The sequence below is a fragment of the Impatiens glandulifera genome, chromosome 3 (assembly GCF_907164915.1).
Source record: "Impatiens glandulifera chromosome 3, dImpGla2.1, whole genome shotgun sequence".
NCBI classification, from domain to species: domain Eukaryota; kingdom Viridiplantae; phylum Streptophyta; class Magnoliopsida; order Ericales; family Balsaminaceae; genus Impatiens; species Impatiens glandulifera.
Genome location: NC_061864.1, coordinates 56056111 through 56080180, shown reverse-complemented (window position 1 = coordinate 56080180; position 24070 = coordinate 56056111). Strand labels below are relative to the sequence as shown.

The window sequence follows — 24070 nt, the reverse complement described above, 5'->3', positions numbered from 1 at the left end:
ATCATATTAACTACTATTAATACTAACTAAACTATCTACTACACACACATGACATAACCCACCAACGTGATAGTTTTTTATGTTGTGGTTAAATACCAATAAAAGAATTAAATAACACACCAAACATTATTTGAAACCAAACCTAGCATCGAATAATGTTATACTCATCAAACTATCTACTACACACACATTATTTGTTATACTCATTTCTTGGTCTGATCTATTGGTGTCGATAGACTTGACCCATTTCACAAACCAAAAGAACTTTTGATCTAGTCACATTTTCCTACAATGCTTAGTATTTATCTAATGATCATGTTATAGGGAAAAAAGATACTAGCCCTGTTTTAGCCTTTTAGGTTTGATAAAAATATGAACCTATAGGTAAAAATAAATGATCTTTCTGGGTCTTAGTTCATGTTATCTTCTATATTTGCAGATTAGAACACACGCTATCAGGAGAGCTCATGAGAATATTGATAAGACATTGAAGGCATCAGGCGGTAGACATTATTTGAAATCAAACCTGGCATCAAATATTTGTTGGGCTAAGTTGTGCAATAGCGGTAAAGTTCTTGGTGGAATGAGAACAGGCGTTGTGTAAACTGCATCCTCTAATTCAGCGTTGTGATGCTGCTCATGACCAAAATGATGTTTGCCACCTGAATTTCCTTCATTATCTGGTGACTTAGAGGATGGTCTTAATGAACTTGGAAGGCACTCAAAAAGGCGTTCAGGTTCCACAGATTTGCTGAAAATGGTAATTTATAATAAGAAAATTTAAGTCTTGAAGAAGATTGACTAATATGAATAAACAGTCAACAGTTTTAATATCAAAGAAATGGTAAATTAACTGCTTAATATCTATGTGAAATAACGATGGATGAAATTGCAGTGATAGAAAGGGCAACAGTATATGAAGAGAACAACACACCTATAAGATGACATGATTTGCTCAAATTCTTGTTCTAACTTTGATAGAGCTTTAGCAAGTAAATTATTTGAATGATTAATTACACCATCACTGCTCTTAAAACTTTTGTTGTTGCTGAAGAAGCTAATATTGCTCTTTAGTTGTTGGATCGCTTCAAGGTAGCTTTCCAAGTCTTCATGCGGACTTCTAAGTATCTTAGACTCTACCTGCATTGTTACAATATCCATATTATCAAACCTGTATAAACAGAACCAATTACTATTTTATATCAAACTAACCTGACGAGAAATATCAAATTGAGACAATATAACTTCTGATGCCTTCAATGTCTTATCAATATTCTCATGAGCTCTCCTGATAGCGTGTGTTCTAATATGCAAATATAGAAGATAACATGAGCTAAGACCCAGAAAGATCATTTATTTTTACCTATAGGTTCATATTTTTATCAAACCTAAAAGGCTAAAACAGGGCTAGTATCTTTTTTCCCTATAACATGATCATCAGATAAATACTAAGCATTGCAGGAAAATGTGACTAGATCAAAAAAAAATTTGGTTTGTGAAAAGGGTCATGTCTACCGACACCAATAGATCAGACCAAGAAATGAGTATAACATTATTTGAAATCAAACCTGGCATCAAATAATGAGTATAACAAAATAGTTGGGCAAAATTACAGTTAGATATGTCAGCAATTATAACATGAATTTGTGACTTTGTCAATTCTAAGTCTAAGTAGAACATACAATATTATGAACTTGTGACTTTCTTCAATTTTGATTTGAGTATAACAAATGATTAACAACTTATTTCAAGTAGACTAAAGAAGGGACTAACCTTTTTAGCAGTAGAACCCTTTTTTCATTGAATGTCCCGCAAATGTAACTCATTCTTTTTGTGACAATTGTAATTAACGGTTACTGCTGGACACAATATCTTGCAAAATCAAGCTCTCATATCTCATAGTTAAACAACTCTGAAACCACAAGATTAATACATCATCTGGCTAAATAATCACTAGATTTAATTTTATAACTGTAAGATTTTATTATTATAGTTTCTTGAAACTTTAGATACTAGTATTGTGCAAACACTCTGTATAATCACTAAATCGGAACACTAGATAAATCATTATGATCCAGGCGAATGAGCACACTAATTATAACATGCATATTAAGAAAAACTTCTATGTTTTCCACAATTTCTACCGAAGTTAAACCTGCAATTCAATTTATCCCTAGGAAAAGTACATGATAGAAGAAATGACGGATTTGATACACCGATCAGTACGATTATACCAAATAAATCAAAGAGGTCACATTCTTTCAACTCATCCCGTCGAATATCACCCGAGCATACTCAACATTCCCACACTTAGCATACATATCAATTATCGCCGAGCCAAGAATTACATCAATCGAAAAAATCCTCCACAACAAATAATTATGAACTAATCTCGCCTTATTCTTAGCCCCGGTTTTCGCACAAGCGTTAACAACCGTCACCATAGAAATCTTATCGAGAACGAAACCTTCTTCTATCATTGAATCAAACAATACAAGAGACTCACTAAGGTTTCCAGACTTAGCAAATGCACTAACCATAACAGTCCAAGTAGTTAAATCTCTCTTTGGAATTTTATCAAACAGATGGCGTGCATCATCAAGAACATCACAATTAGCATACATATCTACAAGTGCAGCTACTATAAATTCATCCAATTGCAAACCGAACTTGAAAGTGATTTGATGAATCAACTTTCCAAATCTAAGATGTTTATCATCCCTACAGGCTCTAATTACAGAATGTAAAGTATAATTATCAGGAACTAATCCTGATCTAATGTAATCTCTAAACGTTTTGAAACAATTGAAGTAATCACGAACCTTTGCAAAACCACCAATCATGACAGTCCAAGTTACGGCGTCTCTTTCTTTCATTACACCAAATAGAGCGTGAGCGTCTTTAAGGGATTTTGAATATGTGTATAAGTAAAGGAGCTTGTTTACAACAATTAGGTTATGATACAAACCGTAGATAGTAATATGAGCATGAACTTGTCTGATTTGCTCAAGGTTATTGCATTTTAGGAGTGTATCAATGAAATGACGAATCGGATTGAAGTTTGGTTCTTGGATATATGGTTTAGTTTGAGGTTGATGATTATTTGCAGAAGATTTCGCCATGGATAGAGAAGATGGATAGAGCAGATGAAGAAGTAGAGAATAGACGGTTAACTTCATGGCCGAAGCTAGAGGACAGGAAGCTTTTCGTCTTCTTCATTTTCCTTTTTTTCCCTCTCTTTTCGTTCTTTCTTTTATTTTTAGTTTTATATAATTTTGATTAATATTTTTTTTAACATTATATAAAAGAAATAAAAAAATTATATAAATTCAATTTTTATTCTTAAATATAATATAATATTTAATAATTTATTTTTTCTTTATATTATTTTTTACTTTATTTTAATTAAATTTAAATAATAATTAATTTAAATAAAAAAAATTAATAATGTTTTAAACAAAATCAATAATTATGTTATAAAAAATAACAATTAAATTTTAACGTTTATAAAATTTTAAGTCAAATTTAATTTAAAATTTTTAAATAGTGAAATAAAATATTTATAAAATAAAACATAAAAAAATAATTAAATTATAAGGTTGTCAACAAGTAGGTATATGAGAATAATAATAATAATAAATGTTGTTGAATATATATAAAGGTTGGCAAAAATTTGTTTTCTTTTAACTTTTGCCGACGCTTAATATGGGTTGGCATATAAGGGTTGCGAAAAGTATATTTTGTTGTAGTGAGAGATCTCCATGGCATTGTGCTTTCCTTTCCTGTTAACAACTGCTATTTTTATTGGTAGAACACTCCTAAGATGCACTTCAATGTTAATTCTAGCAAAGGACAAGTGCTCTTCTCCATCAGTTATTGGGTTCATATATAATGATTTCTCAGTTGTACATGCAAAATGACTAATTGCTTCAGCATTATATATGTGGGCTGGAATGTTTTAGAACTTGAACCAAATCTGGGCTGTTTCATTTGGTCTCATTTGTAAATTCATATATTTTGACCACTTTTCCAGCTCCATGCAATTTGATCCTACGTAAGTATTCCATTTCTTTAGGATTTCTTTCAGATTTGAGCCTTTTTGAACCGTAGGAATTATATGTCATGTATGTTTGTAGAAAAAATTCCAAACCCATTTTTCCCCATTGTTTAATTAAAGCCTCTTTGATAATTGGAAATGATACTCTATTTTTTCCAATTAAGTTTCCAACCACCACAAACTCATAGTCTTCAATACATTTCTCTTCTACTTTACAATGCAGTTTGAATTCAAAAAGAGAATTGAGTACCTCTACCTTTGTTTGGATATCCTAAGTAGACTTTTGCTTTGTAGGCATGGTCTTCAGATTTTTTTTTTTCTGTTTTATTCTTCCATACCTCGTTGACTATTCATGTTGAATTACTCTGATAGTGTAGGACTTGAATTTTGGGTATTAGCTCCTTCATTGCATTAACTGACCAATTAAGTATCTTCTCATATTTTGCTTTCTTCAGCAAATTCTAGTCTAAAGGTAATGCATATTAAGTTAGATTGTTATTTGTTGATCTTTCTTTTTTACTGAGTGTGATTTCTCCCTTCTTAAAATGAATTGGGAGTTTGATAATTTTAATTTTAAAGACCAAACAAATTGACTATTTCGTTATAACCAATATTCCATATTCCTTGCCATGTTTTTAAGAGTTTAGGCATTCTTTGTAACCTTGATATTTGATTACACTTATAAAGTTAAGTTATATAAATTTGTTATCTATAATAATATTTAATAATTAATATTATATATATTATCTTACAAAAATATTTAAATATATTATTTATTTTCATATATTAATGATGTTAATATTTTTAACAATTTGTTTTTATAAATAATCAATAATAAATAATTTACTATTTAATTATATATTAATTTATAACTTTAATGATTATCATTTAAAATAATTATTTATTTATTAACTTAATTTTAAATATTAATAAATTAAATAAATTAAATAAATAATTTATTTTAAAATAACTTATATATTGGTTTTTATAAAATTTTATTAATATATAATTTAAAATTGAATTAAATATATATATATATATATATATATATATATAACTTATTAATAGAAATATTGATATATACATGTACATATTTTATTAATTTAAATAATAAATTACTTTTATATATTCACTCTAGTAAACCAATGTTTATATTAAAACATAAATTTATATTATTATAATAATTTCATATAATTAATCAATTTAATAAATATATGATTAAATAAATTATAAAAAATATAAAAAAAAAAAGAATTAAAAAGTGATGAAAAGGACAAAAGTTGATGTTATAAAAGGAGAAATATATATATAAATATATATATTTAATTATAATTTTTCTTTCAACTAATTTATATGTACAAATCATTATTGGGAGTTGTTGATAAAAATTTAATCTACTACAATTACAATAAAATTTAAATTATTATTTATTATGAATTTATAAGGTATTAAATATTTTAGTAAGCATTTTAAAATATTAATTATTAATTGTTGTCTTAATTAAATTTGTTTTTAATATGTATCTTCACCTATGTTTAATTTATACATAATATCAAAAAATAATTACATTTATTTATTATTATTTTTTAAATGTAAATAATCCACACTTAAAAATATTTTAAAAAAACATTAAACACGTGAATTTTAATCTTTCTAAAATCTCAAAACTAATTAATTAGTTTATCAAAATTATTTTTATATTAAAATGATAAAGGTAAATTATTATATAATCATATTATTTCAAAAGAGGATTAAAGATGACATAGAGAAGGATAAGAGCTTGTTTGATCTGGATTAATTGGTTTATTTTTTAATCAAATATTATCAAAAACCTTATATAAGTTCATTAAAATTTTATATTAAATAACAAAAATATTTAACCATTATGTATACTCAAATACTAATAATTTAATATTATAATAAGTAATAGTGTTTAAACGAGTGTTTAAACGAGTTAGGCCTAACAATTTTGGGCTCGAGCTCGATTCTTATGTATTTAGTTGGGCTCACTTCGAACTCGACATGTTTAGAGCTCGCTTAAAGTTTGTTAAGGCTTATAGAGTTCGTTTACAATCTACGTTGAGTGAAAAACTTTAGATTTTTTAAAATTATTAAATATAAATTTATTAATAAATATAAAAAATAACATAAAATAAATTTAACGTGGTTTGTCCTAATAAATTGACTACATCCACTTAGAAAGAATGTTATTGAAAAAATTATAACATAGATAATGACATACTAGGTTATAGCACGGATTTATATAGAATGTTATTGAAAAAATTATAACATAAACAATGACATACTAGGTTATACTACGGATTTATATAGCACTCTATCCATTGAAATCCTATATACAAAGTGTAACTGAACCGATACCTTGCCTTACCATAACAAAATATAAAGAAATTAATATTGTATCATTATATTAAGATTATATCAAGGTTTTAAACTAGCCTCTTAATATGTTTGTGAGCGTACTAACAAACCTCTAAACGAACAAATGTGTTACAGAGCCTATTAACAAACTTCTAAACAAACATGTTCAATAACCGAATATATAAGAGCTTTAAGTTGACTTGTTTAAATTTTCAAACAGCTCGACTCAATAAAAATAATGAACGAAATCGAACGAGTTTCTTACCGAGTCGAGATTTGAATAACTGTTTATTTACTACCCTAATACCTGATGTGAATACCTTAACCTTCACTAGTGTTATTTTTACATTGCTATCAAGATAATAACTTAATATTTTATATAGGAAGAATTAGTATCTAAAATACTAAAGTTGTCATCATTTTGATTCATTGTCTGAAAATAAACCTTTTTATAGCTAAATTATTTTGATGTATACTAAATAAATTGAAAAATCAAACCCCAAAAACATGACCACCCTATTCCGTTGTAACTCAAATTTGAAAGGTCTAAGTATTTCTAAGAATATTATTCAGTTTCTAAACCTAATCCTAAATGGATTCACATTCAGATCAGAATTCAGATCTCCTACAAAATATCAAAAACTAGAATGAAAAAAATGTGTTTAATCACAAAGCTATATTAATTTTATGAACTTCATAACAAAATTGCACAAGAAAAAATAATCCAACATGAATATGCCATCAGGACAGACATAATACATAGAAAAACAAAGAACAAGTTGCTCGATCCAACATGAAATTTGAATATAGTCAATTCATTCACATCACTGAAATTAGGTGATTCACTTTGAGCACGAGTGAATCACTCATAAAGACTTACTCGTCTAATACAATTATTCAAGTTGTTTTTCAGAGACAAATTTGAAGAAATGTGACTTCTATATGTAAGGATTATACAGATTGATACTCATTCCTAGCAATCCATTATTTGATAATCATTCAAATAAACAAAAGAGAATAACAACCAAACTGCAAAATTCTTGTCTTTCACAATCTTGATTTCAAGCTCTAACCAATTCAACTTGACTTCATGGTTATGGAGATGAAATATGCTATATACAAACTGCAATAATCAGTAAAAGAGTTTCATGTGTTCTTACATCCTTAGCCAAAATGCAACTTCACCAGCCATTTGGCCACCACAATCCAGATCCTATAATCTTCATGATATCTTGCAAGTCAAAGTGTAAGTACAAATGTAAGGAAAAAAATCGCCTGAAGGAATCTCCAGATTACCGATAAGATTAACACCGTCATGATCCCATTCTCATTTCAATCATCCTGTTTTCAGTTGGAATCAAACTTGAAACCTTTTAATTTTAAGACAGTTATCACTTGAGTTACACTATGTGAGTGGGATATAAGATTTAACCACTACATGGCTGATGCTCTCTCATAAGATCTATACTTTCTGCAATTGTTGATCCAGCAGTAGCAGTAAAACCAAGTGAAGCACAGCTACATACAGTTTCTTCAATGTACAAAAGTATATCGGAAAGAGATGCAGGAGAGCAGTTATTCATCTCATCTAACCTTTGTGGAGTTGAAAAACCAATTTTCATTCCATGCCCAGCATCTGCAAGCTTTTTAGCAGTTTTCGTGATTAATTCATCTTCTTCCTTTAGAACATGCAGCTTAAAGGAATCGGAATTCCTAGCTAGCTCTTCTAAGTATGTTCCTGTCCAATTAGCTTGTGGAAGATCAGTCATTATAAAGATATGGATTGGCCGAGGAGTATTGTCATGACTTAATACTTCGATTTTTTGTTTTAAACCAAGAAAAGTAGATTTCCAGTGGTTCTTGAACTGTCCATCTAACAACCTAAGCTGTGCACATAGAAAAGGTGATCCGATAATCGTAGAAGCAAACTCTTTCCCTGCAGAGGTGATTTCAGGGACAAAAGGGAGAAACTTAATCTTTTCAATTAACGCCTGCAATTTTTCATCTCTTGGAGACTCGTGGATATCGATGTATGACTCGGAGCCTTTATAAACTGATGAGAAAAGAGTACCGAATGCCAGAACAGAGGCTGGTTCAGCTTTGGAACCAGGTCCAAGTGCTTTATAGACGTCTTGACGCCTTCTAACATATGGAATTCTCTTCTTCTTCTTTAGTTGTTCATCTGGTTGAAATGAATCAAGAGACCCATCTTCTTCACCTTTCTGATAAATCCAAACTGTTGTTCTGCAGTCTTCATCAACAGCATATAAACAATTCTCAATATTACCTGAGTATCCAGACAGTAGACTTCTGCACTGTCTAAAGGCATCAAATTGTTTTGATTCTAATGTTGAATCTTCAGAGCAGAACGAGGTTAAGTCCACGCCACACCAGGTGGATGCAAACCGTCGAAAATCTATCATTTTAACAATTGAAGAAGAAACGAGGGATCGCAGATCAACTATATCACCCATGGATATATACCTAGAACCAACAAATTGGAAAGCATTCTTAGATCATCTTACAAAGTTAATTTCAATTTCCATGAATCTTAATAATTTCAACTAGATCACAAACTGACCTGCGACTTCGGAGAAGCTCAATCGAGTGATTCCAAACAGAAAGACGGAGTTCGTTGGGATTCAAAACCCTAAATTTGGGGCAACTGCCGAGAGCAACAGCGTGGTGATCTAGAATAGGAGGTACAATTAGAGTTCGATTCAGTATCGAGGCCATCAACATCGCGTTCTTGAATTCCGAAAGCTGATTGCTGAATCCACTGTGAGGCGCGTACAAGAGAAATCGCTCATCAGACAGGGTTTTTGGCAGGGAGCCGCATTGGGAGTGGGACGGTCGATAGCCGATTGAAATATGTCTGTATGAAAAGAAAAATGTGAGAGAGACAACAATGGAGAGGATGAATATAGGGAGGATGGGGGTTGATGTTGGAATTTGAGAGCCTTTCTTCTTCCATTTGCTGGTTCTGTTAGACCGCAGAATCTCCATGCCTGAAACTGAGAAAGAGAAAGCTATAGTTGAGATTAATAAGCCATAAATTCGAGTTGGGTTTAATTTAATATACAAAATATTTGTTTTTTAAATATGAATATAGAATTTTTTTTAATCTTTTTTCATAAAAAAAAACTATAATTAACTTATATAGAGTGATGATACAATTGAAATCAAATAGAATACAAGCTTATTTTTCTTATCTACTAAGTTCGAAACATATTTATAACATTTTTTTTTTAAGTATTTTTAAAACTTCCTTTAATAAATATTCCCATAGAGACGTGTTAAAGGAAGAGAACTGAAAGAATTAGTATAGTTTAACCAACTTCTTTCTTTCTAATAGATAACCGATGATGAAGCATAAATAGATATATAGATTTCTTAACAAGAAAGATAAATTGGATGTGAATGAAAAACACTAAGTTCAATGCCGGAGATGGTAGCATTTCCCAAAAAAATCGACTTATCATGTTTAACTTCTATGATAAGACCCTCGTCCGACTATTTTGTCATAAGCCCTTCGCTTCTTTTCCTTTGTGGATCCAATTTTTAACAATTATACGAGGCAAAAAGATGAAGGGAAATAAACTCTCTAAATAGAGAGGGGGTATGGTAGAGAGGTAAAGCATGAAAGAAGAAGATTGAAAGGGGAAGCTACACTATTCTAGAATCAATGAGCTCATGGTGGATAACAGATGGAAGGAAGGAAGAAATTGATGTCAAATCGACCTCAACAATACAAACGGTAGATAGTATAGGTTGAGAGAGCTTGAATTAAGGCGTGCGTAAGGTTGTAGTGAATTAATTTGGTTAAAAATTTATAATACACGATTTTGATACAAAGAATGAGTATATTTGACTAAAAAAAACTATTTTTTTATGTGTAAATATTGAAATTATTAAAATTAGTAATAGGATTATCACAAAAGAAAATGAGATCTTTGTTATGGAAATACAATTAAGAAAATATGGTAAGAATATTTTGAAAGTTTTATAAGAGTTTTGAACAAGATATTGATATTAATCTAACTGAGCTTATTTAAAGGAGCAATGAGACACTTTAAAAAGTTAAATATTTGCCTTAAGAATATCATTTCCTTGTAAGTTGTGTGTGAAATTTAATTGTGAGAAAATCATTGTAATACTCAAGTAACATTGTTGATAATAAATTTGAGAGTCTCTTATGATTCGAAAGTGAATGTAGGCCTGTTTTGACCGAACAACTATAAATCTTGTGTTTGTGTTCTTTAGTTGTTTTTTTCGTTTATGCAATTATTCGATGTTGTTGTTGTTCTCTTGAGGGATACTTCATCTCCTATATCCCAATAAGTGGTGTCATAGCGAGGTTGTTCGAGAGGAAAAGAAGCTGAAGAGCTTGGATGATCCTTGGAGGGTTCTTGACAAGTTCTAGGGAGGTTTTCAAAAGATGTCCAAGCTGTAGTTCTTGTTGGTATGAATGAGTCACAAGTTTGAGGTAGAAGAAGTACGATGTACTTGATGTCTAAGGAACAAACCAAGAGGGAAGATTATAAACAATAAGACAATAGAGAATTCATTGCAAGAGGTAAACAACATCATAAGAAAGAAGGAAGACCAATAAGAGTTATAAGTATATATTGAAGACTAAATAAAATGTAAAGTGCTTCCGGTGTTGAGTGAAAAGACACTTTAAAAGAGACTACTTAAAACTAATGAAGCATACTAGAAAATGTTAAGCTTGGAAGTCAAGATATGGACCATTACTAGTGAACAACATACTTTAGTTGTTATAAAAGAAATAATAAAAACAATGTGTATTCTCTTCAAGGTAATTCAAAAGTATGTTTAGTTATTATCTCTAAGAAATTTAATAAACTTCAAGCTCTTGACATCTGAGACTTGGTCTCGAAAATTTGCAAAAATATTAACTCATGGTAATGCAAAGGAAGATGAAACCAATGACAAATACAATTTTCTTTATTGAATTTTTAGAGAATGTCCAAGGATATATAGTTTGTCTAGAAAAGTGTGAAGATAATGTTATGCTAAGTCATATGTGAAATTTGACAAAGTTGGAACACACACAATGAAGACACGAGTAATGATTCAAGAGGAATCAGAACTTGAGGTGAAGATATGTCATCAAAAACACACTGTTAATATAGAGAATTTTCGGGACCATTGAGATTTCTTCTAATGTATGGGAGGATGATCACCTTGATAAAGATGTATCATTGGCTATAGATGAAGGAAAGAATGGTACACACCAAGTTTTATCGAAAAAACATTTATTGATGACAATAATGTCGTACAAGACATTTCGAGCCAAATTGCAAGATTGCATTGAGTTGGCTGTTGATTAACGATTTGATATATTGATAGTTAACACGCGATATTAATGAAAAACTAAGAAAATGGAAACTAATGGAAGACACTTATAAGTTTAAGTGGAGACATCATTAAATCAACTCGCAAACGAACCAAGAAGAATTGTTTGTTATAGGCGATTTTCCCCTATTTGACCGGTAGTTGACCGAGAATGGGGTGGGATGATATTTGTGTCATTGACCCCGACTCCGCTCTAATCTCATTTCGATTACACCCTTAACATTATAAAATATTTAAGTCTATATCTTATAATTATTTAATATATTAATAATATAAAAAAATATGTTTATATAATTTATTAATTTTTAAAAATAATATGAGATAAAACCGCCCCTAATTAGAATCGTGGAATTATATAATTATTAAAATAAATAAATATAAAACTTATAAATGAAGTAATGTAACCGTTTAGGATTCTGGAATCATTCCAACTTCACTGCAAGTCTCAACGGCGACGGGGAAGAAGAAGAAATAAACGGTGAACGAAAGGGTTTCCATTTCATCAGATCTGTGGAAGAGGTAATGATTTCTCCTTCTACATGAAGATCTCATATAAAATACTACGATACGGAAATCGTTATCGTATATATAATGTGGTTTTCTTCGTCAAGTTGTAATCGATATTTTAGATCTATGATTGTTTCAATTGATGATCGTCGTTTACAATGCCAGATTGATCTCGGCTTGATCTGATGTTCGATTCATATCTCGTTTCATATTTCATTATTCATATTTTATTTTTGATTTCAAACCCTTTCTCTACATATTTAGAATTATACTAAAGCTCTGATTTCAGGTGAAATCAGCTTGCTAGTTCTTACTTTGGTTCATGCTGGTTTTTGCTTGCTGTTCTTTTTATATTGCATCTTATTAGGTCTAAACTAAGTGGAAGATTTTATTCTCTATTTTATTCAAAAGAAATTTGATTCTTATGCTTAGAAGTTTGTGGAAAATATCACTGTCTGTCTCCTTTTTCCATTTTGACTGAATTTGGGGATTAAAAGTCAAGTTTTTAGACCAGTTATTTTATTGAAAATTGCCTTGAAGTGAATCTCCTTCATTTGTTTGCCATATAGTTGATTTTCTGCATTTTGATTCAGATTCATGTTTAGATCTAAATATAAAGTTTTTGGATCATAATTTCAATCATAAAATGTCTAGAGTAAAGCTAATCTTGTGTTTGTATATTGATTGTATTGAATATACAATGTGTTTTGATCATTTTTATGTAAATTAGAAGACATAAAATAGGCAAGAAACAAACCTTTATTCAAAGCTTGGAAATTAGAAGACTAGTAACTAGGAATGAAAGTAAATAAAGGAATTATCGAACTTTGTGTAAGGTGGTCATTGTGAGAACACCAAACTCGATATTAAGGTTATTGCATGCTTCTTAATTCTGTTGTGAAATTGATTGATTGTATTGAATTTACAATGTGTTTTGATGATTTTTATAGAACACACAATAAGTTATTTCCTAAATATGAGAAAAGTGTATAAATCTAATATTTGTGAATCTTCATAGGGTGAAGTATATATATTGATCCATTGCTAAAATCCAAGAATTGATTTTACTTTGAGAATAAGGCTCTTACCCGCCTTAGTGCTTTATTATTCTCGTTGAGAAAAGCGCGACACTTAAGTTGGAGATCATGATAATAGGTTATTGTGCTAGCCTCCTCGGATGCGCTAGCCTCCTCGGATGCGCAAAAGGCTGATAAGGCTTATTTGTTCTGTTGTTGATTAGTAGGGAATGACTTGTCATCTAAATTGATATATTTATCTAAAACCATAATCTCTATGTTTATTGATTTAGTGACATTTCTTTGATTTGCTTACAGTGGTAGGTGAATGATCTACAATGGCATCAGACAGGGAAATCTTTGATTTAGCTGGACCACTCTATCTAGCTAATAATGTTAACTGGTATAGCGCGATCTTCTGTTCAATTTCAGATAGGTACTAGGATTCTTTCGTCATTTACAATCGAGTAAAGTTCTCTTTTTGACTTCTCAGGAGCAACGGGGATCATCGAAGATCAGTGGCTGCTTGTTTAGTTCAAGGAGTATACATCCTAGAACGTGACCGTCAAGAGAATCGACATGGCCTCGAATCATTCGCCCCTCCATGGTGGGAATTCTTCGGCTTCAAATTACACAATCTCCTCATCGACAATTCCGATAACTGCATTTTTGGCGCTATCTACGAACACAATCCCCAACCCGATCCCAACAACCGTTCAATAACATTTGCCCAAACCCCGCGATACGTAATTGCATTCCGAGGAACCCTAACAAAAGGAGACGCGTTCGTACGCGACCTCCAGCTCGACATAGACATCGTCAGGAACGGTCTTCACCGATCCTCTCGATTCGAGACCGCGATTCAAGCTGTTCGCAACACCGTGGCTAATTTCGGAAAACAAAACGTTTGGCTAACGGGTCATTCGTTGGGAGCTGCGATGGCATTGCTAGCTGGTAAAACTATGGCGAAAACGAATAATTCTTTGGAGGCTTTTCTGTTTAACCCGCCATTCTTTTCGGCTCCTATCGAGTTAATCAAGGATAAGAAAGTTAAGCAAGGGATTCGAATTGCGAGCAGTTTCTTAGCTGCAGGATTCGCTGTCGCGTTGAAGAATCGACGGGATAAGCGTTTGGAAGGGGACTCGTTTGCGGCGTTTTCTGATTGGGTACCGTCGTTGTTTGTTCATCCTAGGGATCATATTTGTTCGGAATATATTGGGTATTTCGAGCATAGGAAGAAAATGGAGGAGATTGGAGCCGGAGCGATTGAGCGTTTGGCTACACAGAATTCATTGGGAGGCCTGTTTATGAGCGCGATTGGGAAACAATCGTCGGAAGAAGATCCTTTGCATTTGATTCCTTCGGCTAATTTGACGGTTAATCTTGCACAGGCTAATGATATCAAACAGGCACATGGAATTCATCAATGGTGGCAATCTGATCTGCAATCGCATTCTGAAGTTCATCTCTACAGTTAGTTTGAGTTCATTTGTGAGTAATTTTAGTTCTTATTACTCTTTGTTTGAACTGTTGAAAAACCCATCATTTAGCCACTTATTTTTTTAATGTTCTTTTTCTTCTTTGTGCATATATTGTCATGTTTTGAGATGAAAAATGGTTATTCAATTTCTAAATTGAGTTTTCAACATGATCCTATTTGGATTTTTATCCTTGTTAGAAGAATTGAGTGGGGCTTATATTTATTCTTTTTCTTAGATTTTTTATATTTCCTTTTCTTAATTTTTGGATGTAAAGTTGATAATTTTTAGGGTTATTTGATTAAGTTTGAAATAATAATCCACTCTCTTTTCATATATTTCATATTAAACAATTTATATACATAAATAGCTTTAATTTAAAAGTTATTAAATAACCATTATGAATAAAGTCTAAGGACTCACTATGATATTGGGCATTAACCAACTATAACAAAAAAACCAAATAAAAAAAAGGAGATCAAAGTTACATACTCCGTGAATCTTGTTGAAAAAAATATTGTAAGGTTTTAAACAAAATGCAAATTTGATTTTTGAAAAATATTATTGTTGGATAAAAGTGAATTATTTGAAATTATTGATTTAAATGAATACATTATTTTATTTATTTATTTAATATTTATAATTTCTAAAACCAAATAAAGATGAATTTAATATTTTAATGGCCGGATTTATATATTGGGGCTTCTCGTTGGTTCAATTGGAATTTTGTATATCTATATATATATATTATATATATAATGCTTAATTTTTAAAGTGTCCGGATTATCGGGTCGAGAGCTGTAGTTAATTTGGATATTTATGTGAGAGTAATGGATACTTGGGTCGAATTGTGGGTTGACACACACATAAACTTAAAACGGTTAAAAATAAATTTAAAAATGTTAATTGCAGGTTTCGAACTTGTAACCTAACAAAAACAAGTATAACCATTTAATCAACTAGACTAACAACAATTTATATTTAAGATTCAACACCAAATTTTATGAACGCGAGACATTTTAACAATAAAAATTTAAATTTTTAACTAACTAATCTATATATATATATAATGATGCTTAATTTTTAAAGTGTTCAGATTGCCGGGTCAAGAGCTGTGGTTAATTTTGATATTTATGTGAGAGTAAATAGATACTTGGGTCGGATTGTGGGTTGACCCACACATAAACTTAAAACGGTTAAAAATAAATTTAAAAATGTTATTTGTAGGTTTTGAACTTGCAACCTAACAAAACAAGTACAACCCTTTAACCAACTAGGCTAACAACACTTTATATTTAAGATTCAACACCAAATTTGATGAACGCGAGACATTTTAACAATAAAAGTTCAAATTTTTAACTAACTAATAATGCTTAATTTTTAAAGTGTCTGGATTGCCGGTCGAGAGTTGTGGTTAATTTGAATATTTATGTGAGAGTAAATGGATACTTAGGTCGGATTGTGGGTTGACCCGCCCATAAACTTAAAACGGTTAAAAATAAATTTAAAAATGTTATTTGTAGGTTTCAAACTTGCAACCTAACAAAAACAAGTACAACCCTTTAACCAACTAGGCTAACAACTCTTTATATTTAAGATTCAACACCAAATTTGATTACGCGAGACATTTTAACAATAAAAGTTCAAATTTTTAACTAACTAATCTATATATATATAATGATGCTTAATTTTTAAAGTGTCCGGATTGTCGGGTCGAGAATTATGGTTAATTTGGATATTTATGTGAGAGTAAATGGATACTTGGGTCGGATTGTGGGTTGACCGCCCATAAACTTAAAACGGTTAAAAATAAATTTAAAAATGTTATTTGTAGGTTTCGAACTTTTAACCTAACAAAACAAGTGCAATATTTAACTAAATGTGATTGAGATGTGGTTTGTCAATGGATAATAAACTGGTATCATTTGAATGTGGTTAAAGAAATATTAATCAAATATTTAATTGACCAAAGTGTGAGGTCACAATGCTAATTATTAAAAGATATGAATCAAATATTTAATTGAAAAAGTGAAAGTGTAAAGTCATGAAATGAGATATTCATTCGGAAAAAAATATGTGATGAAACATGTGAGAAAATTAGGTTGTTTTATCGAAATGAATAAAATGTGGAATGAGAGCGTTATATTTTTTATTTTAATAATTTTAAATATTGAATAAATATTATTATAATTTTTTAAATTTATTTTATTTTTATCCTTATCCGTGTGCATCGTACGGAAATTTTCCTAGTATATATAATAATGCTTAATTTTTAAAGCCTCCAGATTGCCGGGTCGAGAGCTGTGATTAATTTGGATATATATGTGAGAGTAAATGAATATTTGAGTCGGATTGTGGGTTGACCCGCCCATAAACTTAAAACGGTTAAAAATAAGATTAAAAATGCTATAGGTATGGTTCAAACTTGCAACATAACAATACAAGTACAACTCTTTAACCAACTAGGCTAATAACACTTTATATTTTACATTCAACACCAAATTTGATGAACGCAGGACATTTTAACAATATAAGTTCAAGTTTTTAATTCTAATATATATATATATATATATATATATAATGATGCTTAATTTTAAGAGTGTCCGGATTGCCGGGTCGAGAACTATGGTTAATTTGGATATATATATATATATATATATGAGTGTAAATGAATACTTGAGTCGGATTATGGGTTGACCCGCCCATAAACTTAAAACGGTTAAAAATAAAATTAAAAATGCTATAGGTATGGTTTCAACCTAACAAAACAAGTACAATTCTTTAACCAACTAGGCTAATAACACTTTATATTTTAAATTCAACACCAAATTTGATGAACGCGGTGCTTCATCAATAGTTTTTAATCAGCCATAATTCTATTTTGTCTCTACGCTATAGATTTCACTATTATTAGTGAGTAATAATGGAAGAATTCCGTCATATTTATAGAGATAAGGGACATAATTCATATGGATATAGTAAGTCTCGTCTGGGCTACGTACTTTAATGGTAGTCTTTACATTTTTCATTTTACTCGTAGTATGATGAAGAAGTGGACTCTAAAGGTCAAACTAAATGAGTTAAGGAATCAAACTGTATCAATTGTTTTAGATATTGTTCTGCAATGTGAGAGTAAATGAATACTTGAGTCGGATTTTGGGTTAACCCTCCCATAAACTTAAAATTGTTATACATTTTAATCGTAATATTTTTTTCACGGTTTTTATATTATTACCCGTGCAAATGCATGTGATACATGCTAGTTTTTTTAATTTTTCATAATATGGAGTTTTATATGGTTAAAATTATACAAATTGAGATTTTGTCTTAACAATTTTAAACGTCGTTAATTTATTATTTGTGTGATATTTATAGAAAAATAATATCACTAATTAAACTAACGATTTATTTTACTACCGATTTTTGAAATATGAAAGTTAAAATTAAGAATGGCAACAGGTACTCTACCCGCCGGATAATGATATATTCATTCCCGAACTTGATTTTCATTTTACTACCAAACTTTGACTTCAACCCCGAACCCGTCATATATCTTTATTTATATCAACATTCTCGATTCGTTGGGTACCCGATCATCGACGAGTACCATATTACCCAATTAAATATGTATAAGATTTTATATGTTGAAGAAGATAAAATATATTTTTATTAAATAATAAATATCTTTAAAAGTAATGATATTAAAATTAAAATAAAAAAAAATAAAAAAAAGTTACTTATCTAACTACTTAGTACAATTGAAAGATTATAACAAAGTTATTGTTTTTAGAATTGAAGAAGAAATTAGAGTGAAAGAGATAAGGTTGAAGATTAATCACGCAGGAAGAAATATATTAGTTGACTTAAAGGATTGGGGAGAGTATAATAAATTATTAGTTGACTTGAAGGGTTGGTGAGAGTATATATAAATATTATAATAATTAAAATTTTGAAAAGTCACCTCTTTTATATATATATAAATATAATCGGGTGCGTTTAAATTTGCACACTTTTTTTACTGAATCAGGTCGTGTAATCTTCTACACTTTTCATTCATAACTATGGACTGATCATCTAATCAAAATATTTAATTGGATGAAATTTGGTATTTAAATTAATGACAAAAATTTATTTATTTATTTATTATAAATATCACGTAAATAATAAATTAATAACATTTGAAACCGTTAAGTCAAATATTGTTAGGTATAATTTTAATAATAAAAAATTTAAATTTTGAGATTTAAATAAAGATGTTTGAAATCTCTATCCCATAATAATTAACTTTAATTTAACAATTTTGACATATTTTAGTTGATCATTTAAATATTTTTTTAAGAAAAAATAAATAATTAAATTAATTAAGAGATAAAATAATGAGAATGAGAATTTAAATAACCCTGGAACGAACAATGCCTAAATCAACTTGCAAATTTTAAAACTTGAAATAAAGTTAACTGTATAAAATGTAAGTGATTAGATATTTAAAGGGTTTATTTCCTAAAGTTAACATAACAGGTGTGCGTCAGCTAATGTTAACAGGGGAAAATGGGAAATTTGAGGAAATGACCCCAAAATAGGGCCAAATAGCCGATGGTGCGGGCCCAAGATTTTTATAGCGCTGGTGACCCCCAAATTTTTTAATGACCATTTTACCCATGCGTCACGCACCCTCCAGGTGCGTGACGCACCCCGAACCCTATAAAGGCTTAATTTTTTTTCATTTTCGTTTCAGTTTCTCTCTCATCCAGCCCCCTTCTCCGCCGTGAAACCCTAATGGTGGCGGAGAAGATTTTCTCTTCTTTCTCAGCGATGAAGAACGAATCGAAGAGGCACCGTCGACCATGGCACCATATTCAACGGCCTATAGCTTCGAAGAACATCCAATGGAGACGAGTTTGCACAGCGCTGAGGATTTCGAACAAATTGACATTTCATTCGGCCATTCCACTATATTTTGTGTTTATTTCGTTATTGTTTGTTTCGTGTTTGTTTGTTCCTCATTGATTCGCTGATTCCTTTACTGATTCGTTGAATGCAGATTGTTTGTTTGGTAGGATGCGTCACGTTGGATGCGTCAAGATGGATGCGTCAAGATGGATGCGTCAAGATGGATGCGTCAAGATGGATGCGTCAACATGGATGCGTCAAGATGGATGCGTCAAGATGGATGCGTCAACTCGGATGCGTCAAGATGGATGCGTCAACTCGGATGCGTCAAGTAGGATGCGTCAACTCGGATGCGTCAACTCGGATGCGTCAACTCCGATGCGTCAACTCGGATGCGTCAAGTAGGAGACGATGCGTCACATTTATTTTTATTTTATATAAAAACCCAAATAAGCCTCGACCACTATTCATGCTCTCTCTCTCTCTCTCGCACCCGACGACGCACCTGCCTCGACGACGCACCTGCCTCGACGTCTCTTCCTGCTCGTCTTCGTCTTCATCTTCTCGTTCATTCATTGACTTCTTGAGGTTAGTTTTAGTTATGTTTGTTTATGTTCATGTTAGGTTTTAGGGTTGGTTGCTTCTTGTTTGCAAATGGTTCATTCATGGTTTATGTTAGGGTTTTAGGGTTGGTTGCTTCTTGCTTGCAAATGCTTCATGCATGTTTTATGTTATGTTTTTAGGGTTGCTTCTTGCTTTCAAAAAGTTCATGCATGTTTTATGTTAGGGTTTTAGGGTAGGTTGCTTCCTGCTTTCAAACGGTTCATGCATGTTTTATGTTAGGGTTTAGGGTAGGATGCTTCTTGATTTCAAATGGTTCATGCACGGTTTATGGGTTGGGTTCCGTCAAGCAGCTGCGTCAAGCAGCTGCGTCAAGCAGCTGCGTCAAGCAGCTGCTTGACGCATCTGACAGTTGTTTCTAGCTATTTTGTCGGTTGCTTTTCTTCTCGTTTGTTTATATTTGTTGTGAAATGTTTTCTCAAACATTGTTGTTTTTCTTTTCCCTTTTGTAGATGGCAGACTTCACGGTTCATGATTTTCCTGGTAGGATTTCATTGAAATCTGTCCTAGCCTTGAAAAAAGTATCTGATAGGTTTGAAGCGCTGGGTCTTATGGAGAGGGCTCTAAATTCTCAATTTCAGTATTTATTGAGAGGAGTCCCAGACTTGTTGTTCTCAGGGACCATTTTACATCAGTTGCTGGTTCGGAAGGTGAAGGCCAATTTGAATAGGATGATTTTCAACTTTAATGGGGAGGAATATACTTTTGGTCTGAAAGAGTACGCATTGATTACAGGCCTCAACTTCGACAGATTGCCTGAATACAAAGATGAATGCCGAGGTTGTCCACCCTTGCTGATAAAATATTTCAAAAGGAATACGTCAATTCGAATTATGGATTTGGAATCTATATTCATGAAATGCACCGATAAGGAAGATGCATGGAAGATCGGGTTGATCTGCTTGATTAACCAGTACCTCTTCTCATATGACCCAAAACGGCTTTTAAATCTCAAAATCATCCATATGGTTGAAGATGTTGAAGACTTCCTCCGATTTCCATGGGGGAAGGTGTCCTTTAGATTCACCATGAGGGGTCTTGACCAGGACATGAAACACCACAGGTCCGTATATATGTCCAGGAAAGGGAGTGGAGTTACTAATTCCTTTGCTTATAACGTGTATGGGTTTGTACTAGCACTACAAGTGTGGAGCTATGAGATCATTCAAAACTTGGTCCCTAAATTCGCCACAAGGAAAGACGTTGATGGCCCTTTTCGCCCAAGGATACTGTTGTATCAATCGAAAAGGAAGAATACATTTCAGGAGATGCAATCTGCCTTTAACAGCGCTGTGTTTTCTAAGATGCAAGAGTCCTCCGAGGAGACGAGTTTGTACAGTGGGGAGGATTTTGAACACATTAACAATTCATACGATGATTTGTTTGAGGGAGTTACTGATGGGGGAAAAAAGAGAAAGGCTGATGAAGATGTTGCTGAAGATGATGATGATGAAGATGTTGATGAAGAACCTACTACTGTCCAACCTTCCAAGAGGAAGAGGAATGTTGAATATGATGATATATCCCCCCCCAGCAAAGCAGCCATCAAGCGTCGTAGCCTGCGTAACATGACTCCCCCATCCGCAACTTCAACACCTCCATCATCACCTCCACGTGAACCTGCACCGGCATCTCATGTTCAGATAAAGGATGCCGAAGTGATAAAGAAGGATGTCGAGGAGATAAAGAAAGATGTCGAAGAAATCAAGAGAGACATAAGAGACATCAAATTGAATCAACAAATCTACTTTACGAGGTTTGAAAAGATGATTCTCAGTTTAAGCAGCCAGTTCGCCAGCCATGTCACCAACCAGGTAATTCTGTTAGAGCTTTCTGTTTTTTACTACTTTATGTATTTGACGCGGCTGCTTGACGCAGCTGCTTGCTTGACGCAGCTGCTTGACGCAGCTGCTTGACGCAGCTGCTTGACGCAGCTGCTTGACGCATCCTTAATTTAAATTCTTTTCACTTTTGTAGCAGGAGCAGAAGGAGAATGACATCGGTCTGAATGACAATCGTGACAATGAAGAGGAAGAAAAGCAGAATCATATTCGTGTTGAAGAAGAGGAAGAAAAGCAGATTGACATTCGTGACGAAGAAGATGAGAATGCCATTGGTCTGAATGACATTCTCGATGAAGAAGAGGAGCAAAAGGAGAATGAGAAGGTTAATAATGTTGAATTGGAGCAAGACAATGTTGAATTACCAGGGGAGAAAGAGGATGTTGAGGCTGTTCAACCGATAGAGAATGTTGAGGCTGTTGTCGAGAAAGAGGCCGTTGTCGAGAAAGAGGTCGTTGTTGAAGAAGGGGAGAAGAAAGAAGAAGGGGAGATTGAAGAAGAAGGGGAGAAGAAAGAAGAAGTGGAGAAGAAAGAAGAAGGGGAGAAGAAAGAAGAAGGGGAGATTGAAGAAGAAGTGGAGAAGAAAGAAGAAGTGAAGAGAAAACCGATTCAAAAGACTTTTAAGAAGAAGGTTGGGAAGAAGAAAGACCAAAATGACGAAGATGAACTGGAAATAGTGAATACTCCTCCTCCTCTTCCTAAGAAAGTCGTATTGGTCACGCGAAGGAATAGGAGGCCGAAGAATGATCCAGATTTCACCGACCCCAATCTGAAACAGCCCAAGTTGAAAGATCCTATCACCGTCAATCCACTTCTAAAATATGACAATCAACTTCTTCATCAATTGCAAACATGGCTTAAAGATCCAAACACTGACAAAAACAAAATTGAGCTCCATACTATATTAGGTGATAAGGCATTATTTCGCAGAATGCTAAAAAGGTTCACCTGGCTGACTGATGATGTAAGTAATATTTATGTTAGAATAATTTTAGATTTGCAGATTGTATTTTAAATGTGTTTCTCTTGTGTAGGAAATCGATGCAGGTTGCTTCATTCTGAGAAGAAGAGCTTGGGTATATCCAAAGACATATAAGAAGAACTTCTTTATTGGAGATTGTTGGCTCCACACCAGGTTCACTGCTGAGTACGCTGCGTTTAACAAAAGTCGTATTGAGTTTGACATTGACAACTTTTTCGAATACTTCTTGGGCGATGAAAGCAAGTATAGGAATAGTTGGAAAGTATGCGATGATATATATATTCCTTTGAACATCAAAGACGTCCACTGGGTACTTTGTGTTGTCCGTCTACAGCAATGGCGCGTAGACGTATATGACTGCGATCCTGGATGTTATGCTAATCTTGATGAGTTTGTGCTACCGATGTGCCAAATGATTCCGGTTATATTTGACAAGGCATTGCCTCTTGAAGATAAACAACGATTTCCAATGCTCAACCCTGATTCCGTTTTGCCATACACAAGACGTCCAGAGTCAGAAGTTCCCAAAGCAACAAAGAGTGGAGATTGTGGTGTATTTGTACTTATGTATATTGAGTACTTGACTGCAGGTCTGAATCTATCAGAAGTGACCTCAAATGAGATGAAAGCTTGGAGAGAAAAGTGGGCAGTGAGGTTATTTCATGGTATTGTAGATCCATAGGTTATTTATGAAACTTTTGTACTGTACTGATATCAAATTTGGGGTTATTAATGTTAATCTCAAACCTTTGTAATATGGTTGATTTAATGATATAAAATGTTGTTTATGATATATATGTTATTGTAATTAATTAAATGCCTGAAGTACACAGTTATATAAATCATGTCTAATGTAATAGGTTCTGCACTAATGTAAACCATGTTTCGTCAAGCAGTTTCGTCAAGCAGCTGCGTCAAGC

At 32.2% G+C, this 24070-nt stretch overlaps 4 protein-coding genes across 5 annotated transcripts; 1 reads left to right on the top strand and 3 right to left on the bottom strand.

Annotated features, from left to right (window-relative positions):
- Positions 1-864: 864 nt before the first annotated feature.
- On the bottom strand, positions 865-1353 carry LOC124930436 (exocyst complex component EXO70A1-like). The gene is made up of 2 exons (XM_047470778.1): positions 1213-1353; positions 865-1140 (listed from the first exon to the last, which is right to left on the bottom strand). Exons 1-2 carry the CDS (start codon positions 1351-1353, stop codon positions 865-867), a joined length of 417 nt encoding a protein of 138 aa, XP_047326734.1.
- Positions 1354-2261: 908 nt separating this feature from the next.
- On the bottom strand, positions 2262-3179 carry LOC124930435 (pentatricopeptide repeat-containing protein At2g33760-like). The gene has a single exon (XM_047470777.1). The coding sequence runs from the start codon at positions 3177-3179 to the stop codon at positions 2262-2264; it is 918 nt and encodes a 305-aa protein (XP_047326733.1).
- A 3935-nt stretch (positions 3180-7114) lies between these two features.
- On the bottom strand, positions 7115-9478 carry LOC124929510 (O-fucosyltransferase 30). The gene is made up of 2 exons (XM_047469891.1): positions 9018-9478; positions 7115-8920 (listed from the first exon to the last, which is right to left on the bottom strand). The coding sequence occupies exons 1-2, from the start codon at positions 9440-9442 to the stop codon at positions 7864-7866; spliced, it is 1482 nt and encodes a 493-aa protein (XP_047325847.1). The 5' UTR covers positions 9443-9478; the 3' UTR covers positions 7115-7863.
- A 2731-nt stretch (positions 9479-12209) lies between these two features.
- LOC124930318 (GDSL esterase/lipase At4g10955-like) lies at positions 12210-14984 on the top strand. 2 transcript variants are annotated; one of them, XM_047470675.1, is made up of 4 exons: positions 12210-12334; positions 13657-13741; positions 13832-14264; positions 14322-14984. In XM_047470675.1, the coding sequence occupies exons 2-4, from the start codon at positions 13677-13679 to the stop codon at positions 14814-14816; spliced, it is 993 nt and encodes a 330-aa protein (XP_047326631.1). In that variant the 5' UTR covers positions 12210-12334; positions 13657-13676; the 3' UTR covers positions 14817-14984. The 2 variants fall into 2 exon arrangements, with proteins under 2 accessions (XP_047326631.1, XP_047326630.1); XM_047470674.1 differs by having other exon boundaries at positions 13832-14984.
- The last annotated feature ends 9086 nt before the right edge of the window (positions 14985-24070 follow it).